Source organism: Ylistrum balloti, unplaced genomic scaffold, assembly GCF_031769215.1.
Source record: "Ylistrum balloti isolate Yb309-2 unplaced genomic scaffold, AGI_CSIRO_Ybal_v1 Utg369882, whole genome shotgun sequence".
Taxonomy (NCBI): Eukaryota; Metazoa; Mollusca; class Bivalvia; order Pectinida; family Pectinidae; genus Ylistrum; species Ylistrum balloti.
The window spans coordinates 618,875-639,618 of record NW_026782019.1 but is presented as its reverse complement, the minus strand read 5'-3'; the positions used below and the strand labels follow the sequence as shown (position 1 = coordinate 639,618).

The 20,744-nt window shown below is 34.3% G+C and overlaps 1 protein-coding gene across 1 annotated transcript; it reads left to right on the top strand.

The window, feature by feature from the left end:
• Positions 1-3,043: 3,043 nt before the first annotated feature.
• On the top strand, positions 3,044-20,179 carry LOC132546271 (uncharacterized). Its single transcript, XM_060209983.1, has 2 exons — positions 3,044-3,094; positions 19,097-20,179. The coding sequence occupies exons 1-2, from the start codon at positions 3,044-3,046 to the stop codon at positions 20,177-20,179; spliced, it is 1,134 nt and encodes a 377-aa protein (XP_060065966.1).
• The last annotated feature ends 565 nt before the right edge of the window (positions 20,180-20,744 follow it).

The window sequence follows — 20,744 nt, the reverse complement described above, 5'->3', positions numbered from 1 at the left end:
TGGCACGAAAACGCTGATGTTCATTTTCTTACTGGACAAAATATTGCCATACAAAGACGACTGATTTGTGAAATTCAAATATTGTTCAACTTTTATCACATTACTTATCAATCTAGATTCAAACCATGTATATCAATTACGACTGCAGAGATGTTTGGGGGACATATGGGTTCCGTTTACAATTAGGACGTTTGCTCTTTTTTGAAGTATACCTATTATACCTAGTGCTATTCATTTGTATCATCGTAAGTTTTTTTTAATCATTAGCACTCTGAGAGAAATATCTTAATCCTTCCGTTAGTTTGGTAGGTTTTGCAACAGTTAATAAGAACACAACTGTTTAGCTTACCTTCAACAGTCACGGTTGGTTGAAAATGACATCCTCATCATTTAAGGCAAGATTTCATTACGCACTGACTAGTCCAATATCATACCTAATCCGACTCAACACTTTCAGTCTGTCAGACAACGTTCTTTTTTATACGACACTAACAACATGAACTTTGGTGCCACATAGGTTGCTCACATATAACAATGTCACTGACTTATTGCCCTTGATGAACTTCAATTATTCATCGCGCGCCCAAGTCTACTATGGTGATGGGTTGCCAAGGCTTTCGATTTTAGCGTGCTTTCTTTTAGTGTAGATGTCCCACAACCAGAACAAACCAACTGTATGATGAGTATAGTTCTGTATGGCTTCATAAGTAAATACCATATTTGGTATTGTGTCGTCACTTTCATTTTTTACTGCTCGCATTGTTGACGAGTGTTGCATTCAAGTAGCAATCAAGAATATTACAAGGATTTCTACATCTGCAATTTACCTCTGAATGATTATAAAAGTGAAATTGATTTCCTATCTCGGATGAATCGTTATCCAGTTTAGGGATTTGCCCCATCATTGTTGGGATTTTCTCTCCCAAAATCTTCTGGTTTGTTGCGCATTTTTATGATCTTTCGGGGAAATGCGATTATTCGCTAATCATTTATAACGTCATAATTGTTTTAGTTATATCAGAATACAGAACAAGAATAAGTAAGAAATTTTAACTCGTTAGCCCTTAAAGCAGCTACTTCCCATTGGTTGTATTAAATCACGGAAAATAATTCTATTGAGTCATTCTAAAGTTATGGTACGGAAACCAAACTTTTCACCTTTCTTAGTCAAGAAAGCGCCATAGCTCAGGTAGAAATTGCCGGAAAAAATAGCAAAAATAGAAATTGGCCTAGATTTTCAATATTTTAACAAACATAAAAAATATAATTTAATTCTACTGAGGCATTCTAAAGATGTGGTGCCGAAACCAAATCCGGACGGACAAACAAAAGGGACGGACGTTAACACTATATGCCCCCTCCTCCATTTTCAATGAAGGCGGTATAAACATTTATGAGAAAAAAAAAATTTCAAAGTTAGATATTCTTTTTTATTTATTAGTTTATTTTATTTTGATGAGTAGTATTTTATGGTTTATCATTTATAAATGAACGGCATTTATTATAAATAGGAAAATTCGCATTTTAATGCCGATTCTCTTTTAGGAAATGTCTGTAATTCGCAAAATCCTATTAATTCAGACCAGACAATAATTATTTGATGTTCAACCTTCTTGTTCAGCCAATAAAACATATAGCCGCCATAATGAAAAAGGCTGAAAGCTTTTTTGATAATGGTAAACACTCCTATTGATAATTGGAGCAGCGTGATCCATGAAATATTCAAATGTTTTTTCCAGCTTATCGCTTTAATAACGTACTAACATCAAAAAAGATAACGTCACCAGGACCTAGTCACGGAATACCCAATAACCCAACGTTGCACTCAGTCACACTTATTCATGAAACACAATAATTTTGAACAGATCAGAAAAAAAAATTTCTCATCCGTTATGATATAGTATCATTAAACAGCTGAATCCTCCAAAAGTAGACGAGATCCTCAACGAAACAGTGGCATTGGTATGAACCCTTTTACATCACATATAGTAAATATATTGATATTTTCTTGAAGTGTTTTCTAGTAAATAACCCTTTGAAGTTTCTCATATACGGATATAGTTAATAGTAATTTGGTGTATATTTCTGCTATTGATTCGTATCTTTGGACTTTGAAGAAAATAGCAGTATTCGATACCATTTTCTTCGAACATAGAATATACATTTCCCACAATACCACAATATTTCTTTCATCTAATTTGTATATCAGGTCATAGGATATCCTAGATAGTTTTCCCCGAATAATAAGCGAGTGTCAAAAAGCAGTGGACATTTACAAATTTCTAATTATACTTTTTCAAAACCCTATATCTTACATGCATATCGCAATATTGATAGTGCTAAACGTCTTTTGAAAGACTTATAATTCTTATTCTAGATACGATTTAATGAATATAAAGCATTTTAAGCCTGTTCACAAAGTGTCTTCTTTAAAAGTATCTTCTTTGTGTTTATAAAATTTTAATTAGTATTAAAAAGAACTTCAAGATGAAAACGAGTCTTGAATTTCTTGTTGATTAAATGAGCATTTCCTCTGTGTGTTATTTCACTGAAGATACTAGAACTTTTGTTTTATTAGTAATAGCATTTTTCATCCTGTTATTATAGTAGGATTCTAATCTACAGCAGTTTCCGATGGAATAGCAGTGTCATAATTTTAAAAAACACACACACATGAAAGCTATCTTAACTCAACTTATCCAAATATGTTTGCCATTTCTTTCCTTGTTTTCTTTTTTTTCATACATAAATGTTTCATAATCAATTAAGTACAGTAAAAACAAATAATAAATAATGTATAATTTCTAATGTATTTAGCTTAATATGAGCATATCAAATATCTCTTGCTCATTATTCGGAATTTTATGGGGTTAGAGGCTATGAATTACATGTTCCTCGTTATATTACAGCTTGATATTTCTTACCTATGTCCATTTCCCATTTCTGGATATCAACATTCCTGTATCCCAAACCTATGGTGTTTACATGTCATAGTTGTTTAGATACCAAAGACCGGCTCTCGATATTACAATTTGCGTGCAAGATGTCGTCAACTGATAGACAGACTCATAACACAGGACGTCTCGAGATGCAGGTGAATGAAAATTTTACGGTCGTCAAAGATATTTCATGGAGACATATTTTTTATTTCTTCGTGTTAAATGAAGCTAGATGTGTTGTATGCTCGTTATCTTTGCCTGTAGGTTGCGTTGTTGCAAACCTTGTTCTCATTTGAAAACTTGTTTCAGTAGAAAAGTGATCCTTTCTAAAACCGACCTTGACATTTGTAACTGACTTTAATCCCCCTGCTAGAGTATCCAATTGGTTGTTTGATTTGATACGACCACGTCATCATATCCAGCTACCGTACTAAATGTGTACTTTATTGAACTATTTCATGGCTGAAACATCACAGTCAGTACAAAAGGTACATTGTTCATTATGTTTTGAGGACATACATAATTTATCACATAAACTAGAATATTGACGACTGGCCGATATGGTTTGTTAACTTATGTCTTAATTGTTACTTTCTCAACCTCACACCAAATATCTATTGTAACAAGACATCAGATCGCAGAATGCCTGTCCTTTGTATTGACAATTTAACACACCGCTATTATCCGCGTTTTGATTATCTTTAATGCATGATATATGATATAATATTTGACATATACATATATGCGTTTCAAGAAATTTTATGAGCTTAATAAAAAATTCTGGTGTCTGAATCGATGTAGAAACTTTTTTCCTAAACAAATAGATCCTTCATATTACAGAGATGGTTGTTGCCAATCTAATCTGTCGATGAGGTTTTGTTTTGAAGATAATGATCTCATTTACTCTGATACTTATTGCGTATATTAACATTGAGTACGACCAGTTTTTATTTTCCTCTGTATGATGTGTTCTGTAAGGACGAATCAGTGGTTTATTCCTGTAAAACCAATTGTATGTGGCTGGCTGTTCTGTATCTCATTCTAGATATATGTCATGAAATCTGATAGAGTCTGCGTGCGTCTTTGCATCGATAATCAAAGGCTCTCCAAGCCTACACAAGATATCTGAATGCGACGTTTTTTTCACTATAAACAGTTATCTGATTTATCCTCAGTGATATTTGGACAACTATTATACTCCAAGAAAGAGGTTTTCAGGTCGTCCTCGACATTGTAAAAGTGTGGTCGTTACAATGCATATGCTAAGTTTAGCAAAGAGAGTGATTAAGCCAGCGTAGTATTGTCAACATTTTAGAAATTTGAACAGGTAACGTGGGTTGACCAAATCGTTGCTATTGAATCCTATTCAATTTCAACAAATTAATTATATAACAGTGCTAAATGATAGGACACCAGACAAAACCTACACAAGCCTTCTTTTTATAACTTTGGTATGATTCAGTCATTTCAAAGGTTAAATAACCATATAGACAACGTATATATATAGTTATCTCTATGTCCCCGCCAGATATGTTTGATCAGTCTCGTAGTATCTATTTGTATTGTGACATGAAATGCATTTTATTTATTCATCTCATTTATATAAAAGAGGCCACGGGTAATATTTTGGTTAAACAGTTGAAGCCTTAAGCCTGAATGATTGCGTGATGGACAGGTAAGAATTATATTGTGCATTTTCTTCACCATAGTTGCAAGTTAATGTTGGAGAATCTTTTAAATTTAAAGTTTAATTGCTGGCTTTATTATGTACTCTAAATATATTAAGAAAACAGCTACCGTGCTGTCCTACATATTGGAATATTGAAATATCAAGTCGTCCTTTATGGATGTAAATGTAATTTACATTATGATACGAATACCATATCACAATATTTTTCAGCTGATGTAGAATCGTGTCGTAACATATCTTACGTCTATCAGAAAGATATTCCCAATCACGTTTTTTGTATAGTCTATGATGAGAGGTTATGACTCAACACTCTACGCAATTGCCCAACAACGCGTCTACATATAGGAATATCGTTTCATATAAGCCGTCTTTTTCACTATGATATCTGATATTTACTAGTATTTTAAACAATATTGTTATTAAAAGTAATAGATGAAATATGAACAACGAATAGTTGACAATTCATCACTAAATTATATTAAAAAACTAACAAATAATTCTATTGAATGATTTAAAACATACATACAACACAAAGAAAGATTTTAAACTGAAATTATTTTTTTTCTGGAACAGAGACTCAAGTTGTTGAAACAAAGAGAAAATCATCTAAAATATTGTAGGTTACGAACACTTATAACGGTAATAATATTGAATGTCAAGACGTGTACGTCTTGTATAAATAGCCAGCAAAAAGAGGTAAATTACAATTATAATTCAAAATTTAGACGTTTTTTTTTAGTTTTGGTTTATCATTAACATGGCACGATCAAAACCACTTTAGATTTATATAAAAACAATAATGATGAATTATTGGTGAGAAATAATACAGTCTAAGGAATGACGATGCACTGTTGTAATGTATAATAAATTATCATATAATGAAAAAATGAGTAGTTCTATGTTTAAATGTATTATAAAATAATTTAAATGCATGTGGGCTAATGTATATTGAATTCTCAGTTTCGTAAAAATTTCAATCCACAGTGGATAAAACAGATATTACACAATCAATTTTTAGAAAAATGGGATCGTGATTTAAAAAAAAACAAATCTTTGATATTATTTTAAAATTATTGTAATTTTGAAAAAAAAACTTTCATGTTATTAAATGATAACACAAGAAACTTACCTTGTATTTAGAACAAGTAACCAAAAAGTCATAGTGGAAACTGGCAGGTGATGTAGGATACCAAAATAAGACTGTACTCATCGTCACCAGCCGAACATATGATAAATATCAAAACATCAGTATAGTATAGTATATATACAGTTACACTTCAAAGAACTTATAAATTTCAGTCATATTATATCCGTTAAATAAGCAATGAATTTATGTTAAATGAAATAAATGACAATATGTGTTATTGTAGAAAAATGATATTTAAAAAGTTGTTATAAGTTTCTCCACATTTCATATAGCTTAAGAGAATATTTTTCTTTTTACACATATCTGAGATAATTACATAAAGAAATTAAGTTATCATTATTACATAAATTAATACTGGAAATTATCAAAAATCGATAATTTGAAATATGATTAATCAATCAATCACATCAAGTCAACATTTATATATATATATGTATTACAAAAAGTGTCAGTAACTTTCAAAATAGAAAATAAAAGTAATACCAGCTGCTGAATACAAACATGTAAGTTTTACAGGAAAACTGCTTCTACTTTAAGGGAAAAGACCATAATCACTGTCAAAACAAATTTCCTTGCATGAAAATGTTGCCGTTCAGAGATACATCCACCTTGAATACATTGGAATCTAGTGCTGACCAATCATCAGGTGGACCATCCTTCCTCAAACGTTTCGGCGCTTTCCACTGCGTCCTCAAATGGAGCGCCCTATTTATTTGCTATAAATTTTTTCTTTAATCCAGTTTTTATAGTGATTTTAACATAGTAACCATTCAAAAGTTTTTTTGCTCATTTCCCTCCTAGGCTTCAAAAATTAGGGCCTTAGCATCACCGACGAGTCCAAGGAGGACGAAGTAGCTGTATGATGTAGTTAAATATCTTTAAATTTTAAAGAATCAGTATCCAGGTCCTTTTATAATCTGTATATGAAACACTTTATTTTTCATCTTCTTACGGCAATTTATACTCGTCATCTTTTACATTTGTAGTAAATTCGTAACACTAATTTATCGATAAGTTTATCTACCGATCGACATATTATAAAATGTTCACAAAAACGCCAAAGCAACAGTCAAGTGTAAAGCATAAAAGACTTCACGACACGCGGTCAGTTTCAGTACACTCGTAACCCGTAACTTGGTAAAGTGTCTTCCTCCTGCAATCGATGGATCTATATGAAATCTCTTTGCAGTATTAGGTTTCAAATGATACCGTTAATGAAGAAAATGTGACATTTTAAAAACACTTTCGTAACATCGATACCATGAATTTTAAATAATGGTATGAAACTTCAAACAAGTGAATTGAAACAAAGTCATGACAACCTACACGTACATTGATTTGTTGATGCTTGCATGTTCCCCAGTATGAATTCAGATTTGAATTTACCTTAGTATAAATCTGATATTTGAAAGACATATAAATACCACTCTGGACGGTTAAAACTTCGCTGGAATTTTCTTGGTCTCTTATTGGAAAGTGGTAAGATGTTTGATGCAGGCCAGTTGTTTACTCTGTGTATTCTTTGATGGCTGATGATTCTTGTGCCAGGTATTCTCTCTAACACTATTGTACAGGGATTTCTCTCTCAATAGTTTCAAAGGTCTGCAAACATTTCGTCGAATCATCTCACTGAAATGGAATGCAGTTGGTCGAATCCATCTTTACTCCTCCTGCGTGGAGCTGATACTCTGATGTTTAGAACCTGTTGGACCTTTCACACTGGAAGGTTGTCAGAACTGCATAGGTTGTCATAAACTCAAAACCTCCCAAAACAAACAAATCTGGATCTTTTGTCCCATAAGCTAACCTGGCGTTCTTACTTGTTGCGATACTGCTAGATTTCAGCTTTCTGGCTCTGTCCTTTGTATCTGGCTTTTGTTGATTTCTTACACTATGGACTAGATGTTTGACCTTTAGCGATGTAGATTATTAAGCATCTACTCTGGTGCGCTGGTTTCAATCTCGTACACTTCTGGAACACCAATGGCAACCAAGCCGATCCAAAGTAAGGTAAATACACAAGCAGCTGAAATACCACGATCCACGGTTACATATGTTGACCATCTTTCGAACATCATCTTTTTTTTCAGATTTTTTGTCGCGCCAGATGCACATCTGGACATTGTGGAATATGCAGATTTATCCACTTCTACACCTCCTGTGGATTAAGACTTACAAAAATCTCTGTTTTTTGATGATCGCCAAAATGAGGTGAACTGAATTAAAGATATCCCTTACTACTTTTACCAATCGGATAAGAACAAGCTTTGTTAGTTAATATTGGTCTTGTAATGTGACTTATCAACCGGTAGCTTCTCCAGACTCGTTCTTAGGCACTTGCAGTCATATTTGACACATTCCAACTTCAGGAAATCTCTCTCCCAGACAGATACAGATTGACATATTTTGGTCAACGCAAAGCTATCACCATCATGTTAGCTATCTGCCTGGGAGAAGCTTTCCGATATAGTGTCAGAGTCCATCGTCTTAATGATTTCACCTCAGTTTTGTAAACGATGATGTGGTGATGGATTCATTCCCTCTGTCTCAGCCAAGATACAGTTTTCCAGTGGCAGATGAAAAGATGACACTGTGTTACAGATATACTTCTTGCTTCTTTTGGACCGTCCTCCATCACAAATGTTAGTAAGGCAGGTTCCCTGGATTTCGTGATTTCGGCATAGTTATTAATTTACCTTTTAGAGACAGGAGGACATTTTACCCGGAAAGAAATAAAATATACCGAGCCCTTTCTACATACATTTCCTAAGAAAGTGACTTGGTCAATATTTGATCAGTTGCATTCGCCAAATACTCATTAAAAGACAACACATTTCCATTAAAGGTAGTGTTTATGTTACTAAGTTCAACGGCCCTTTAAAACATTATCAAACTTTATGTTCACTTTTCCATACAACCCTTGTCACTATAATACATATATATGGACCGTGGGTTGGGAATTCGAGTTTCTAGGGGACCAAGGGTAAATCATTCATCTTTGGATTTGTTATGTAAGATGAATTATAAATTATATTTTTACAAAATGTCAATTTCCAGTTTTCTGCAGAGGTTATAGTTCATATTTGAAATTTATTCTAAAAGGCCAATATATTTTGCATATGAGATATTCTGGACATTGCCTAGCAAGTTTGATAATATAAATTACGTTGACCAAATTTTTAGGTAACAGAGGTCAATTATGTCACAATTTTTAAATAATATTTTCTCAATATTTAAGAACATTGTAATGAAATTGTGTTTGTAGCGTACTTTGATCAATTGCTATTGAAGGTACTATAAAAACAGAATACATTTATTTGAAAATATCTGAATAACATTTTCTCAATACTCCAGACACACATGAAGCTGAAATTTTGTCAGTAGCATGCTGTCCTTAGTTGCTCTGCAATGTATTTATAAAATCTTGTCTGAACAATTAACTTCCGGTTCTTGAGATCAAATTTGAAAATTGCTACTATGGGTAACAGAATTTGAAAAAAAATTCTTCTAAAGTTGTGTAAGGCCTAGGGCATTGCTATATCACATAATGCAACCTCTGGTCATTTGCTCTCAAGTTTGGCAATATAAATGTTCATCTATTTTCAAGGTCACAAGATTATTAATTAATAATATTTCAATAACCAAGAGACACAAGATGATGAAATTTTGACAGTAGCATATTGTTATTATTTGCTATGGTATATTGCTATGTATATATTGATTGCATCGTGTCCGAAAGGAGTTTTCGCATGTAAGATATCCAAGTTGTTAGTTATCATCTTTGATATTTTGAATGACTTTGGTCCACTTTTAAGGTCACATGGGTTTATTTGCTAAAAAAGTTTAAATGATTCTTTTCGGTAGCTTAGAGATACAAGGTGATGACGTTTGGTAATTTGCATTTTGTGTTCGATTGACATTGATAGTAGTGAGAAGATATTGTTTCGAATGTCAATTTCCGGTCTTAGAAAGGGGTCACATGTAAAAAGTTCTTTTTTTGGTAACACAATTAGATAATCTGAAACTGTACAGGCTAGAGTATAGATATGTACCATACCAATTTCTTCAACATACCGTTGATGGAAACGATGGATCTTTAAGTAAGATGTTGTGTATTGGTGAAAAACTCGTCAAATTGTTGGCCAACAGCTTCTAGTTGTAAGTGAAACAGTTGATGCACTATTTTCTGATGTTATTGAAATTGACCGAACTATTAGTGATCATGATGCTGCATTTACTTTTATTAATATTCCTGTCAAGATTAAACATTATTTTAAAAGGAAAGTATGGATAGGCAGTCAGTATAATGAACATAATGCTATGACTAAGAGTACCATGGGAAGGTATTTTCTCAATATAAGGTAGATGTTAATCGAATATGCAGGTTTTTCTCTAACGAAAAAATCTCTCTGCTGTATAAACATTTATTCCATATAAAGAAATTTTTGTACGTAATACAGACAAACCGTGCGTGAACCCTTAACTGAGAAATGCCATGTAAAAAGTAACTGTATATATTGTTTCACCAATAACATTAGTCATTATAAAGGTAAGCTAGAATTAAAAAAAATATTTCGCCTCGATATCATCATTTCCCTTACACAATAAGAGAGGTATTGGATAGCTAACACTACTTTGTATCGACACAATGAGTAAGCCGTTATATTATATATCAATGTTGAAAATCGAGAATCGAGAAAACAACATGTCAGTAAAGAGGAAGCGTTGCATGGCAACACTTTCAGTAGAAAGTCAATTATAGAGCATGCAGTTACACAAGGAGTAAGTAGAAATACAGTACGCAGGCACAGAGATAAACAATCCAAAGCCATATTTAAAACAATATCACCTATAGGTAACGTCTACTACAGTTGATATAAAAATTATTATATGACTTTTTTGATACCACACCCCAGTTCAAACCGAGATTCTTGATATCAGCTCGAGGGTCGAAGGTGCGGGAAATGTTATCATGAATCGAGAGCTGATTAGCGGTGTGATATCAAAATGGTCATAAAATCGTCTTTTTAATTTATTTCTTTTTCCTTGAAATAAAATTGTCTCGCCATCATTTGTCCTAGTCGCAATCTTTAGCTGTTTACATTTGTAGCCGACAGCTGCAGGTGTATCACTAATAACAGAAACCAATCCGGAAACGACACCATTCGGAAATTTGAGTAAGATTCTTAATCATTTTTCTTAAGAAGATAAAAAAAATTCTTCAAGACCAACATTATTTATGTTCAAGTCAGACAGCGATAGACGGAAGCGGCAATATATATATATATCAAAAAGAGGGAGCGTGATACTTCTTTATAGGGAGCATGATACCATTTCGTAGGGGGGATGTGTGATATTATCAGGGGTGGTATATAAATCAACATACAAAAAAAATCTGTGTTATCAGTAGAAAACATGTAATCAGCACTAATATCAAATATAGGTAACATTTACTGCTGTTACCTAAAAGACAAATGAAAAAATAAGTCAGATAAGAGAGGGGCATGGATTATCTTCCTACATATACCAAAATACGGTAGGAAAATCTCGTTACCAAATTCGACAATAACTTTTCCAACCAGAAATTAGATCATTTACGATCGCGTCTTCTGAATATTTCTAATTCTTCTTCTTAGACGTCGTTTTCAGTATAGTTCACAACCATACATATGTATCCTGTTAACCATTCTTTGAAAAACACTCTCACAACACGGAGACTGAAGACCTCCGTCCAGTTTTGAATGGGGTATTGTATTGTACATTGAGTAAAACTCAAATGTTCTTATAGAAGAAATGTACAAGATTGGTCAAAGCTACATGTGATAAATTATTTACAACAAAAACGGGGAAAAGGGAAAAAATCCTTTTTATGCATTAGATGCATTAGAAAATAACTGCCAGTTAAACATACAATAGGCCCATGGCGTTTAATTATCAATAAAAACCTGCATATGATATAACAGCAATATGAGATGCTATCGTGAAAAATGTTCGTAAATGCTTAAAATAGTACGGAATATTAAGCAGTAAAGGCACTCTCTGTTTCAGTTACTCGACTTTTCCATAATTTTCAGCTCAAAAGCACAAGTGGAATTGTAGAAGTTTTGTTTTTATTTTATTTTTAATGACGGCATATTGGATTTCGGACTGACCTGAAAAATTCCAAGTTTGTCTGGGCTATCTCTCGATCACGACGAGTTAAAGCTTAATTCCACGGATGGAACTTGAAAATAGGTGTTAAGCCAGGGAACCATGATTTCGATATAATGTTGCAAAATTGCCACCATTGTTGCCCTGGTGAATGTTTGACGTGGTCAAAAATTTAGAAAACCCTTGTCGTCTTCTTTTCTCGACATTTCCATCGATCGTTTGCTCAATGAGGTTGAGAAGAAATTTACAGTGTGATAATGAAATTGGTGATCTGAAATATAAAAATTTCACACACAGCGGAGAGCACATTGAGTACGCCGAAAGACGTTAAACGATGGCTATATGTCATCCCTGCTATTCAGAGAGCCTAAAAACCCGCTAACATTCAGTGAGTATCTGACCCAAGGAATTAGTACCTTCATGCGTTGAATGTCTGACGTCAGACCCAAGATTACTTTTAATAAAGCGTTATAAAGGGTTGTTGTTTGTTATTTCTAATAATTGTGCAGTGTGGCATACATTTTCTATAGATGTTTCTAATCGTATTATGACCAGTTGTGTCGTTCTTACAAAGACCCAATGAAAAAAGCTAATATTCTTAGAATGATATCGCCATGGAGACGCGCGTTGATCTGTATTTAGCGGGGTAATGTTTTGTGTTAAATTGATGGTCTTACCGTAACACTAATAACATAGTGGCGTATGGCACACTTGCACTTCAAACGTTGTAATCCTGCCATTAGCCATAATCATAAGTCTTTAGAACATTTTGACCAAAGGAACGCATGATAAATCGTTTTATCATGATGATTAAGGCAACTTCAAAACGATAAAAGCGTTGTATCGTATTGTCGTTATCTTAATCCCGATGTGAAGGAATTACAGCGGTTTTCGTAGACTATAAATGTATGTCTTAATATCAACAACATACCCCATCATTGTGACCTGTACTCTGTCATCGGAATGTCGGAACCTTTTAGTCATACTAGTTTAAAAGCATATGCGAATCCATTAACAATCGACAGAACAAATTGACGTATGTGTCAAAGATATCGGTAGCAAAGCATTGGCATTTAGAAAATTTAACGAAACAGAAAGTCAGGTTATCACTGATATAAATGCATCATTGCATGTTGTGAGACAAGTTTCTCTATTGCCATTTATAATTCAATGCGTGATTTTTTTTATCGCCAGAACTGCTTGCACATTTTGCAGAGATAATTTAATACGGAGAAAGAAACTTTAGCGTGACTGTCATAAGATGTCATGACAGGCATAAGATAGATGATATTTGTTTTGATAATGAGTATAAAAATGATCATAATATAGAGAAAAGTTAATGAGCTGAAAAGGGACATATTAAGCTATGAAAATCTGATTAAACATCACAGGTCAACGACGGGAAACGCTAGTTAAATCAACGTGGTTTCGTATCCACTAAATTAATTGAATTCTCCCAACAAAAGTAATTGGTGTTTACATACAGATATCTATCTCACCTGAATTCCTTGTGGACGTCCTAGCTTATACATAAGTGATCACGTTAAGCATCGGTGGACCAACACCGATCATATGTATCGGAAGTTATACTGATTAGTACAAACTATCTTATATTCAAATCTATTAATGGTAGGTCTTTTGTTCTCGTGCTAACGGTGTGATATGTTAGCAGGTGACCGGAACAATACAAGTAGATATAAGATGTTGATACCTGAATGTTTCACATGGTCTTCAGTGTTTATATGTATTAACAAAGGGAATTATTTTAAAAGATAATCACTCAATATTATTACTGCGTTTAAAATTCCCTTTTATTTGTATTTAAACACTAAACATACCAGGTGTAGAACATCACATACAAGGTGTAGAACATCACATACAAGGTGTAGAACATCAGTGTAGAACATCACATACAAGGTGTAGAACATCAGTGTAGAACATTACATACAAGGTGTAGAACATCACATACAAGGTGTAGAAAATCAGTGTAAAACATCACATACAAAGTGTGGAACATTACAAACAAGGTGCAGAACCTCACATACAAGGTGTAGAACACCACAAACAAGGTGTAGAACATCACATACAAGGTGTAGAACATTACATACAAGGTGTAGAACACCACATACAAGGTGTAGAACACCACATACAAGGTGTAGAACATTACATACAAGATGTAGAACATCACATACAAGGTGTAGAACATCACTGTAGAACATCACATACAAGGTGTAGAACACCACATACAAGGTGTAGAACATCAGTGTAGAACATCACATACAAGGTGTAGAACATCACTGTAGAACATCACATACAAGGTGTAGAACATCAGTGTAGAACATCAGTGTAGAACATCACATAACAGGTATAGAACATCACATACAAGGTGTAGAACATCAGTGTAGAATATCACATACAAGATGTAGAACACCACATACAAGGTGTAGAACATTACATACAAGATGTAGAACATCACATACAAGGTGTAGAACACCACATACAAGGTGTAGAACACCACATACAAGGTGTAGAATATCGTGGTATAGAACACCACATACAAGGTGTAGAACATCACATACAAGGTGTAGAGCACCACATACAAGGTGTAGAACATCACATACAAGGTGTAGAACATCAGTGTAGAACATCACATACAAGGTATAGAACATCACACACAAGGTGTAGAACACCACATACAAGGTGTAGAACACCACATACAAGGTGTAGAACATTACATACAAGGTGTAGAACATCACATACAAGGTGTAGAACATCACATACACATACAAGGTATAGAACACCACATACAAGGTGTTGAACATTACATACAAGGTGGTGTTGAACATTACATACAAGGTGTAGAACACCACATACACGGTGTAGAACATCACATACAAGGTGTAGAACATCACATACCAGGTGTAGAACATCACATACAAGGTGTAGAACACCACATACAAGGTGTAGAACATCACATACAAGGTGTAGAACATCAGTGTAGAAAACCACATACAAGGTGTAGAACATCACATACAAGGTGCAGAACACCACATACACGGTGTAGAACATTACATACAAGGTGTAGAACATTACATACAAGGTGTAGAATATCACATACAAGGTGTAGAACATCACATACACATACAAGGTATAGAACACCACATACAAGGTGTTGAACATTACATACAAGGTGTAGAACATCACATGCAAGGTGTTGAACATTACATACAAGGTGTAGAACACCACATACAAGGTGTAGAACATCACATACAAGGTGTAGAACATCACATACCAGGTGTAGAACATCACATACAAGGTGTAGAACACCACATACACGGTGTAGAACATTACATACAAGGTGTAGAACATTACATACAAGGTGTAGAACACCACATACACGGTGTAGAACATTACATACAAGGTGTAGAACATTACATACAAGGTGTAGAATATCACACACAAGGTGTAGAACATCACATACACGGTGTAGAACATTACATACAAGGTGTAGAACACCACATACAAGGTGTAGAACATCACATGCAAGGTGTTGAACATTACATACAAGGTGTAGAACACCACATACACGGTGTAGAACATCACATACAAGGTGTAGAACATCACATACCAGGTGTAGAACATCAGTGTAGAAAACCACATACAAGGTGTAGAACATCACATACAAGGTGTAGAACACCACATACACGGTGTAGAACATTACATACAAGGTGTAGAACATTACATACAAGGTGTAGAATATCACATACAAGGTGTAGAACATCACATACACATACAAGGTATAGAACACCACATACAAGGTGTTGAACATTACATACAAGGTGTAGAACATCACATGCAAGGTGTTGAACATTACATACAAGGTGTAGAACACCACATACAAGGTGTAGAACATCACATACAAGGTGTAGAACATTACATACAAGGTGTAGAACATTACATACAAGGTGTAGAATATCACATACAAGGTGTAGAACATCACATACAAGGTGTAGAACATCACATACAAGGTGTAGAACATCACATACAAGGTGTAGAACACCACATACAAGGTGTAGAACATTACATACAAGGTGTAGAACATCACATACAAGGTGTAGAACACCACATACAAGGTGTAGAACATCAGTGTAGAACATCACATACAAGGTGTAGAACATTACATACAAGGTGTAGAACATCACATACAAGGTGTAGAACACCACATACAAGGTGTAGAACATCAGTGTAGAACATCATATACAAGGTGTAGAAGGCAACATACACATACAAGGTGTAGAACATCACATACAAGGTGTAGAACATTACATACAAAGTGTAGAACACCACATACAAGGTGTAGAACATCACATACAAGGTGTAGAACATCAGTGTAGAAAACCACATACAAGGTGTAGAACATCACATACAAGGTGTAGAACACCACATACAAGGTGTAGAACATTACATACAAGGTGTAGAACATTACATACAAGGTGTAGAATATCACATACAAGGTGTAGAACATCACATACAAGGTGTAGTAATCACATACAAGGTGTAGAACATCACATACACATACAAGGTATAGAACACCACATACAAGGTGTAGAACATTACATACAAGGTGTAGAACATCACATACAAGGTGTAGAACACAACATACAAGGTGTAGAACATCAGTGTAGAACATCACATACAAGGTGTAGAACATCACATACAAGTTGTAGAACATTACATACAATGTGTAGAACATCACATACAAGGTGTAGAACACCACATACAAGGTGTAGAACATCAGTGTAGAAAACCACATACAAGGTGTAGAACATCACATACAAGGTGTAGAACATTACATACAAAGTGTAGAACACCACATACAAGGTGTAGAACATCACATACAAGGTGTAGAACATCACATACAAGGTGTAGAACACTATATACAAGGTGTAGAACATTACATACAAGGTGTAGAACATCACATACAAGGTGTAGAACATCACATACAAGGTGTAGAACATCACATACAAGGTGTAGAACACCACATACAAGGTGTAGAACACCACATACAAGGTGTAGAACATCACATACAAGGTGTAGAACATCAGCGTAGAACATCACATACAAGGTGTAGAACATTACATACAAGGTGTAGAACACCACATACAAGGTGTAGAACATCACATACAAGATGTAGAACACTATATACAAGGTGTAGTACACCGCATGAAAGCAATAACTGTACGATTTTGTTGATAACCTAGCTCTAAATCTACTTTTGAAATCAATCTAATGTGTTTGTTATGTCCTCAACACAGTAGTATAGAGTTACAAGTAAGGGTCATTTTTGTTGTTGTTAAGTAGACATGATTAAATATAGATTCGATAGATTTAATCTCGATGCGGGAACAGAGAGAACTTCCTTCATTGGTAAAGGTCACCCAACACTATAGACAACATTGAGATGAATGAACAGAGACAATTCTATTCCATGGTATAGGTAATTCACCACTATTAGAGACAAAATGAGATGAATGAACAGAGAAACCTTTCTTCCTTGTTAAAGGTCACTCAATACTATTAGAGGCAAAAGTGAGGTGAATGAACAAAGACAACCCCCTTCCTTGGTAAAGGTCACCCAACACTATTAGAGATAATAGTGTAATGAATGAACGGAGACAACCCCCCTTCCTTGGTAAAGGTCACTCAACACTATTAGAGATAATAGTATAATGAATGAACGGAGACAACCCCCTTCCTTTGGAAAGGTCACTTAACACTATGAATATTAATGATTTCCATGGTAAAATCAATCATCCAAAACCACTTGTAATAATCATACAGAAAGGATATTACAATGAGGTCAAGTAGTAGACAGAACAATATGTAATCAAGATATATTGTGGTCAGTTTGAAGTCTAAAAATAGATAGTATTTTAGCCTATCCCGATACTGAAGTGATTCACATATTTGTAGCACATGCTAGTTTGGCAATAAAGGGTATGTTATTTTCTCTCTCCTGACACAGTCGTAGTTTACAATGAGTAAATCTCTTAACAGATACGTTTTCCTATTAAAGCTGAGAAACGTTTCTACAGCTTCAGAAGGAATCTTGAATCTTAAAACTAAGCTAAAAGAATTTTTTATGACAAAATGATCACCAAAACTACATCGTAGATGTAAGTCAAGAGAGGACTGATAAATCATATCATTTAGCGAATATTATCAAAAAGACGTTCCTTTACCTACATAGCATTGTAAATAAAAGTCGATTGTGAAAATAAGTCGAAATTTAATTTCCTTGGGTTTAGTAGGTTGGTATTATATCAGTCACGACCCAACATGTTAATATTTGACCAATGTTTCTGTCTGGTAGTGACGTCTATAACGATATGATATAAACCGATTCAATTTGCCTCCGGATAATTGGATTCAGTTTAAATGATCCATGCATAATGCATATACCAATTGTGTATATCAACGAGGTATACCTTAGTGAGTATAACTAAGGTCCGTTCGAAATAAACACCATCAATACAGGGATACAGTGGTCATCAACACAGCTTTGGTAACTTTGAAGAAACAGTTATCGTGAATGACAGCAACGTATAACAAACGATGGTAAGTGAATGTAACATTTATTTGTAGTTGTAATGGACAGGTGATATAATATATTATTGACAACATGTGTAGCATTTTATTTGAATCCAAAGACAAGGAAAGGCATGAAGAAGACATGAACATACCCAGTGGTGTTGGAATATAGACAGAGATAATGTTTAATTATATAGCCATCGATGATGTTTTAAGAATATCGTCTATGGTGACGTTTTAAGAATATAACAAGTACAATCATGTTTAAAGGATAGCCGTGTATGATGTCAAAAGGATATAAGCGTTGGCAAATGATGACGTTTCAAAAATAAAACAGATGATAAAGTTTTAAAGATAAGTCATTTGATAAAGTTTTAAGGATCTGTCATTTGATAAAGTTTTAAAGATATGTCATTTGATAAAGTTTTAAGAATATTACTTCATTAAAGGCACGCATGCTGTGCTTTCGTAAGGCAGACTTCATGTAAACATTTCTATAAATGTTTGCATTATGTCAGTAAGGCATTCGATATGCATCATTGCACTACGTACCCTTAATCAACAATATGTACATTACAGAAACCACAGACGCCATGGAACCAAACAGAGTATCATATAGAAGACGCAGTAACCTATCCCATTCCGGAAGCTGTTGGTTTATGTATGCAGATAATTGGCTTCATCGAGAACATCGTTGTGGTTATTCTTTTAATTTTAAGACCGAAGCTGAGGAAACGTGCTCATGAGTTTTTCATCCTTTGCCTGAGCTTCAGTGATTTGCTTGTTTGTAGTACTAACCTTGTGTATTACATACCGATATACACCAAATTAATTCCGTCGAAATCATTTTGTGAAATGATCTATACCGGATGGGTGGCATTCTTTGGGAGTTCCCTGTTCCTCTGCTTCCTGATATCTCTAGAGAGATTCAACGCTGTGAAATGTCGAACTCATTCCATTTTTGCCGGGAAATCAAAATATTACACCCCGTTTATATCGACTGTTCTTCTGATCTGTTACGTTGTGATCATTATCAGCAGTTTTAACACTACCGGAAATTATAACCGTTGTAAACTTGAAAGGATGTATTCTTATGTTAACATGCTGATCATCCTTGTTTTGACTCAGCTCATCATTGTTCTACCTTTAGTGATATTAACCATTCTACTGTATTCTACGGCTGTTTGTACACTGACACGATTACTTAGGAAACATCAACGCGATGCTTATGAGAGAAATCCTCTTATAGCCAAGTTAGACGCCATTCCCAGTAATTACACACATTTAAGATTAAAATTCAAACCCCCAAGTCTTAAACCACTCTCGTCACATTTTAAAAACGACGTTCAACCTAAAACTCCATTTCATGATAATCCACAGACTCAACCACCATTAATGCTCGGCGCAATCTTCAAACACGGAGTCCGATGTTCTAAGCGGACAGACAAACTGAAGACTGCTTTAACCACAGTTCTCATTATTCTGGTAGTATTGTTCTTCACCTTTATCCCACACATGGTTATACAGATGTTAAAGTTGGCACACATTCATTTACCGGTATTAGAGTTAACTACAAGATTATTAATTATGGCACATCCTTTAGTTAATCCACTTCTATATGTCTGGCGGATTAAAGGATTGAGAAAGGAGTTATTATCTTAAACTGACATGATTCAGAACTAAATATTTGATAGTTGTCATAATTGGTTGAAGATCTATATAGAATAGCGAGAAAAATCAAGCGATAGTAAGTTTTGTAAATAATAAAAAATTACTAGAAGCTATTGAATTCTTGGGCTTGTGTCCCTACGAATCCAGATTTTGAAATTACTTCCAATTACTTTGGATTTTTCTCAGTCGCTTCAGTGGCGATTTTTTTACCACCTTGAGATCTCACAATATGGTATTGCGGCTTTTTACATATCCTTTTTATACAGACAACATACTTAACAGTACCTATTGCGACATCTTGGGAAGGTAAAGCCAAACTAAGAGCAATAGACACACTTTATTTAAATTCAAATGAAAGGTGTCACGGCTCAGAATATACACACGTGCTTGGCGGTATTTGTTTTTGAATTATGGAGCTAACGCATACACCTATACAGATTTTGATATCTGTTTCGGCTAATTTTCAACTAGTTAAAACCCTATATAAACCCTTATTATTAGTGACGAGTCCTCGAAAGACGAAACTGCCATATGATGCAGTTCAGCTCATAATCTT

Bases quoted from the DNA above. Each gene is read 5' to 3' on its own strand.
- LOC132546271 (XM_060209983.1), top strand. From the start codon at position 3,044: ATGTCGTCAACTGATAGACAGACTCATAACACAGGACGTCTCGAGATG. The intron at 3,095-19,096 runs GTGAATGAAAAT...TGTACATTACAG, and splicing joins CAGGACGTCTCGAGATGCAG to AAACCACAGACGCCATGGAA.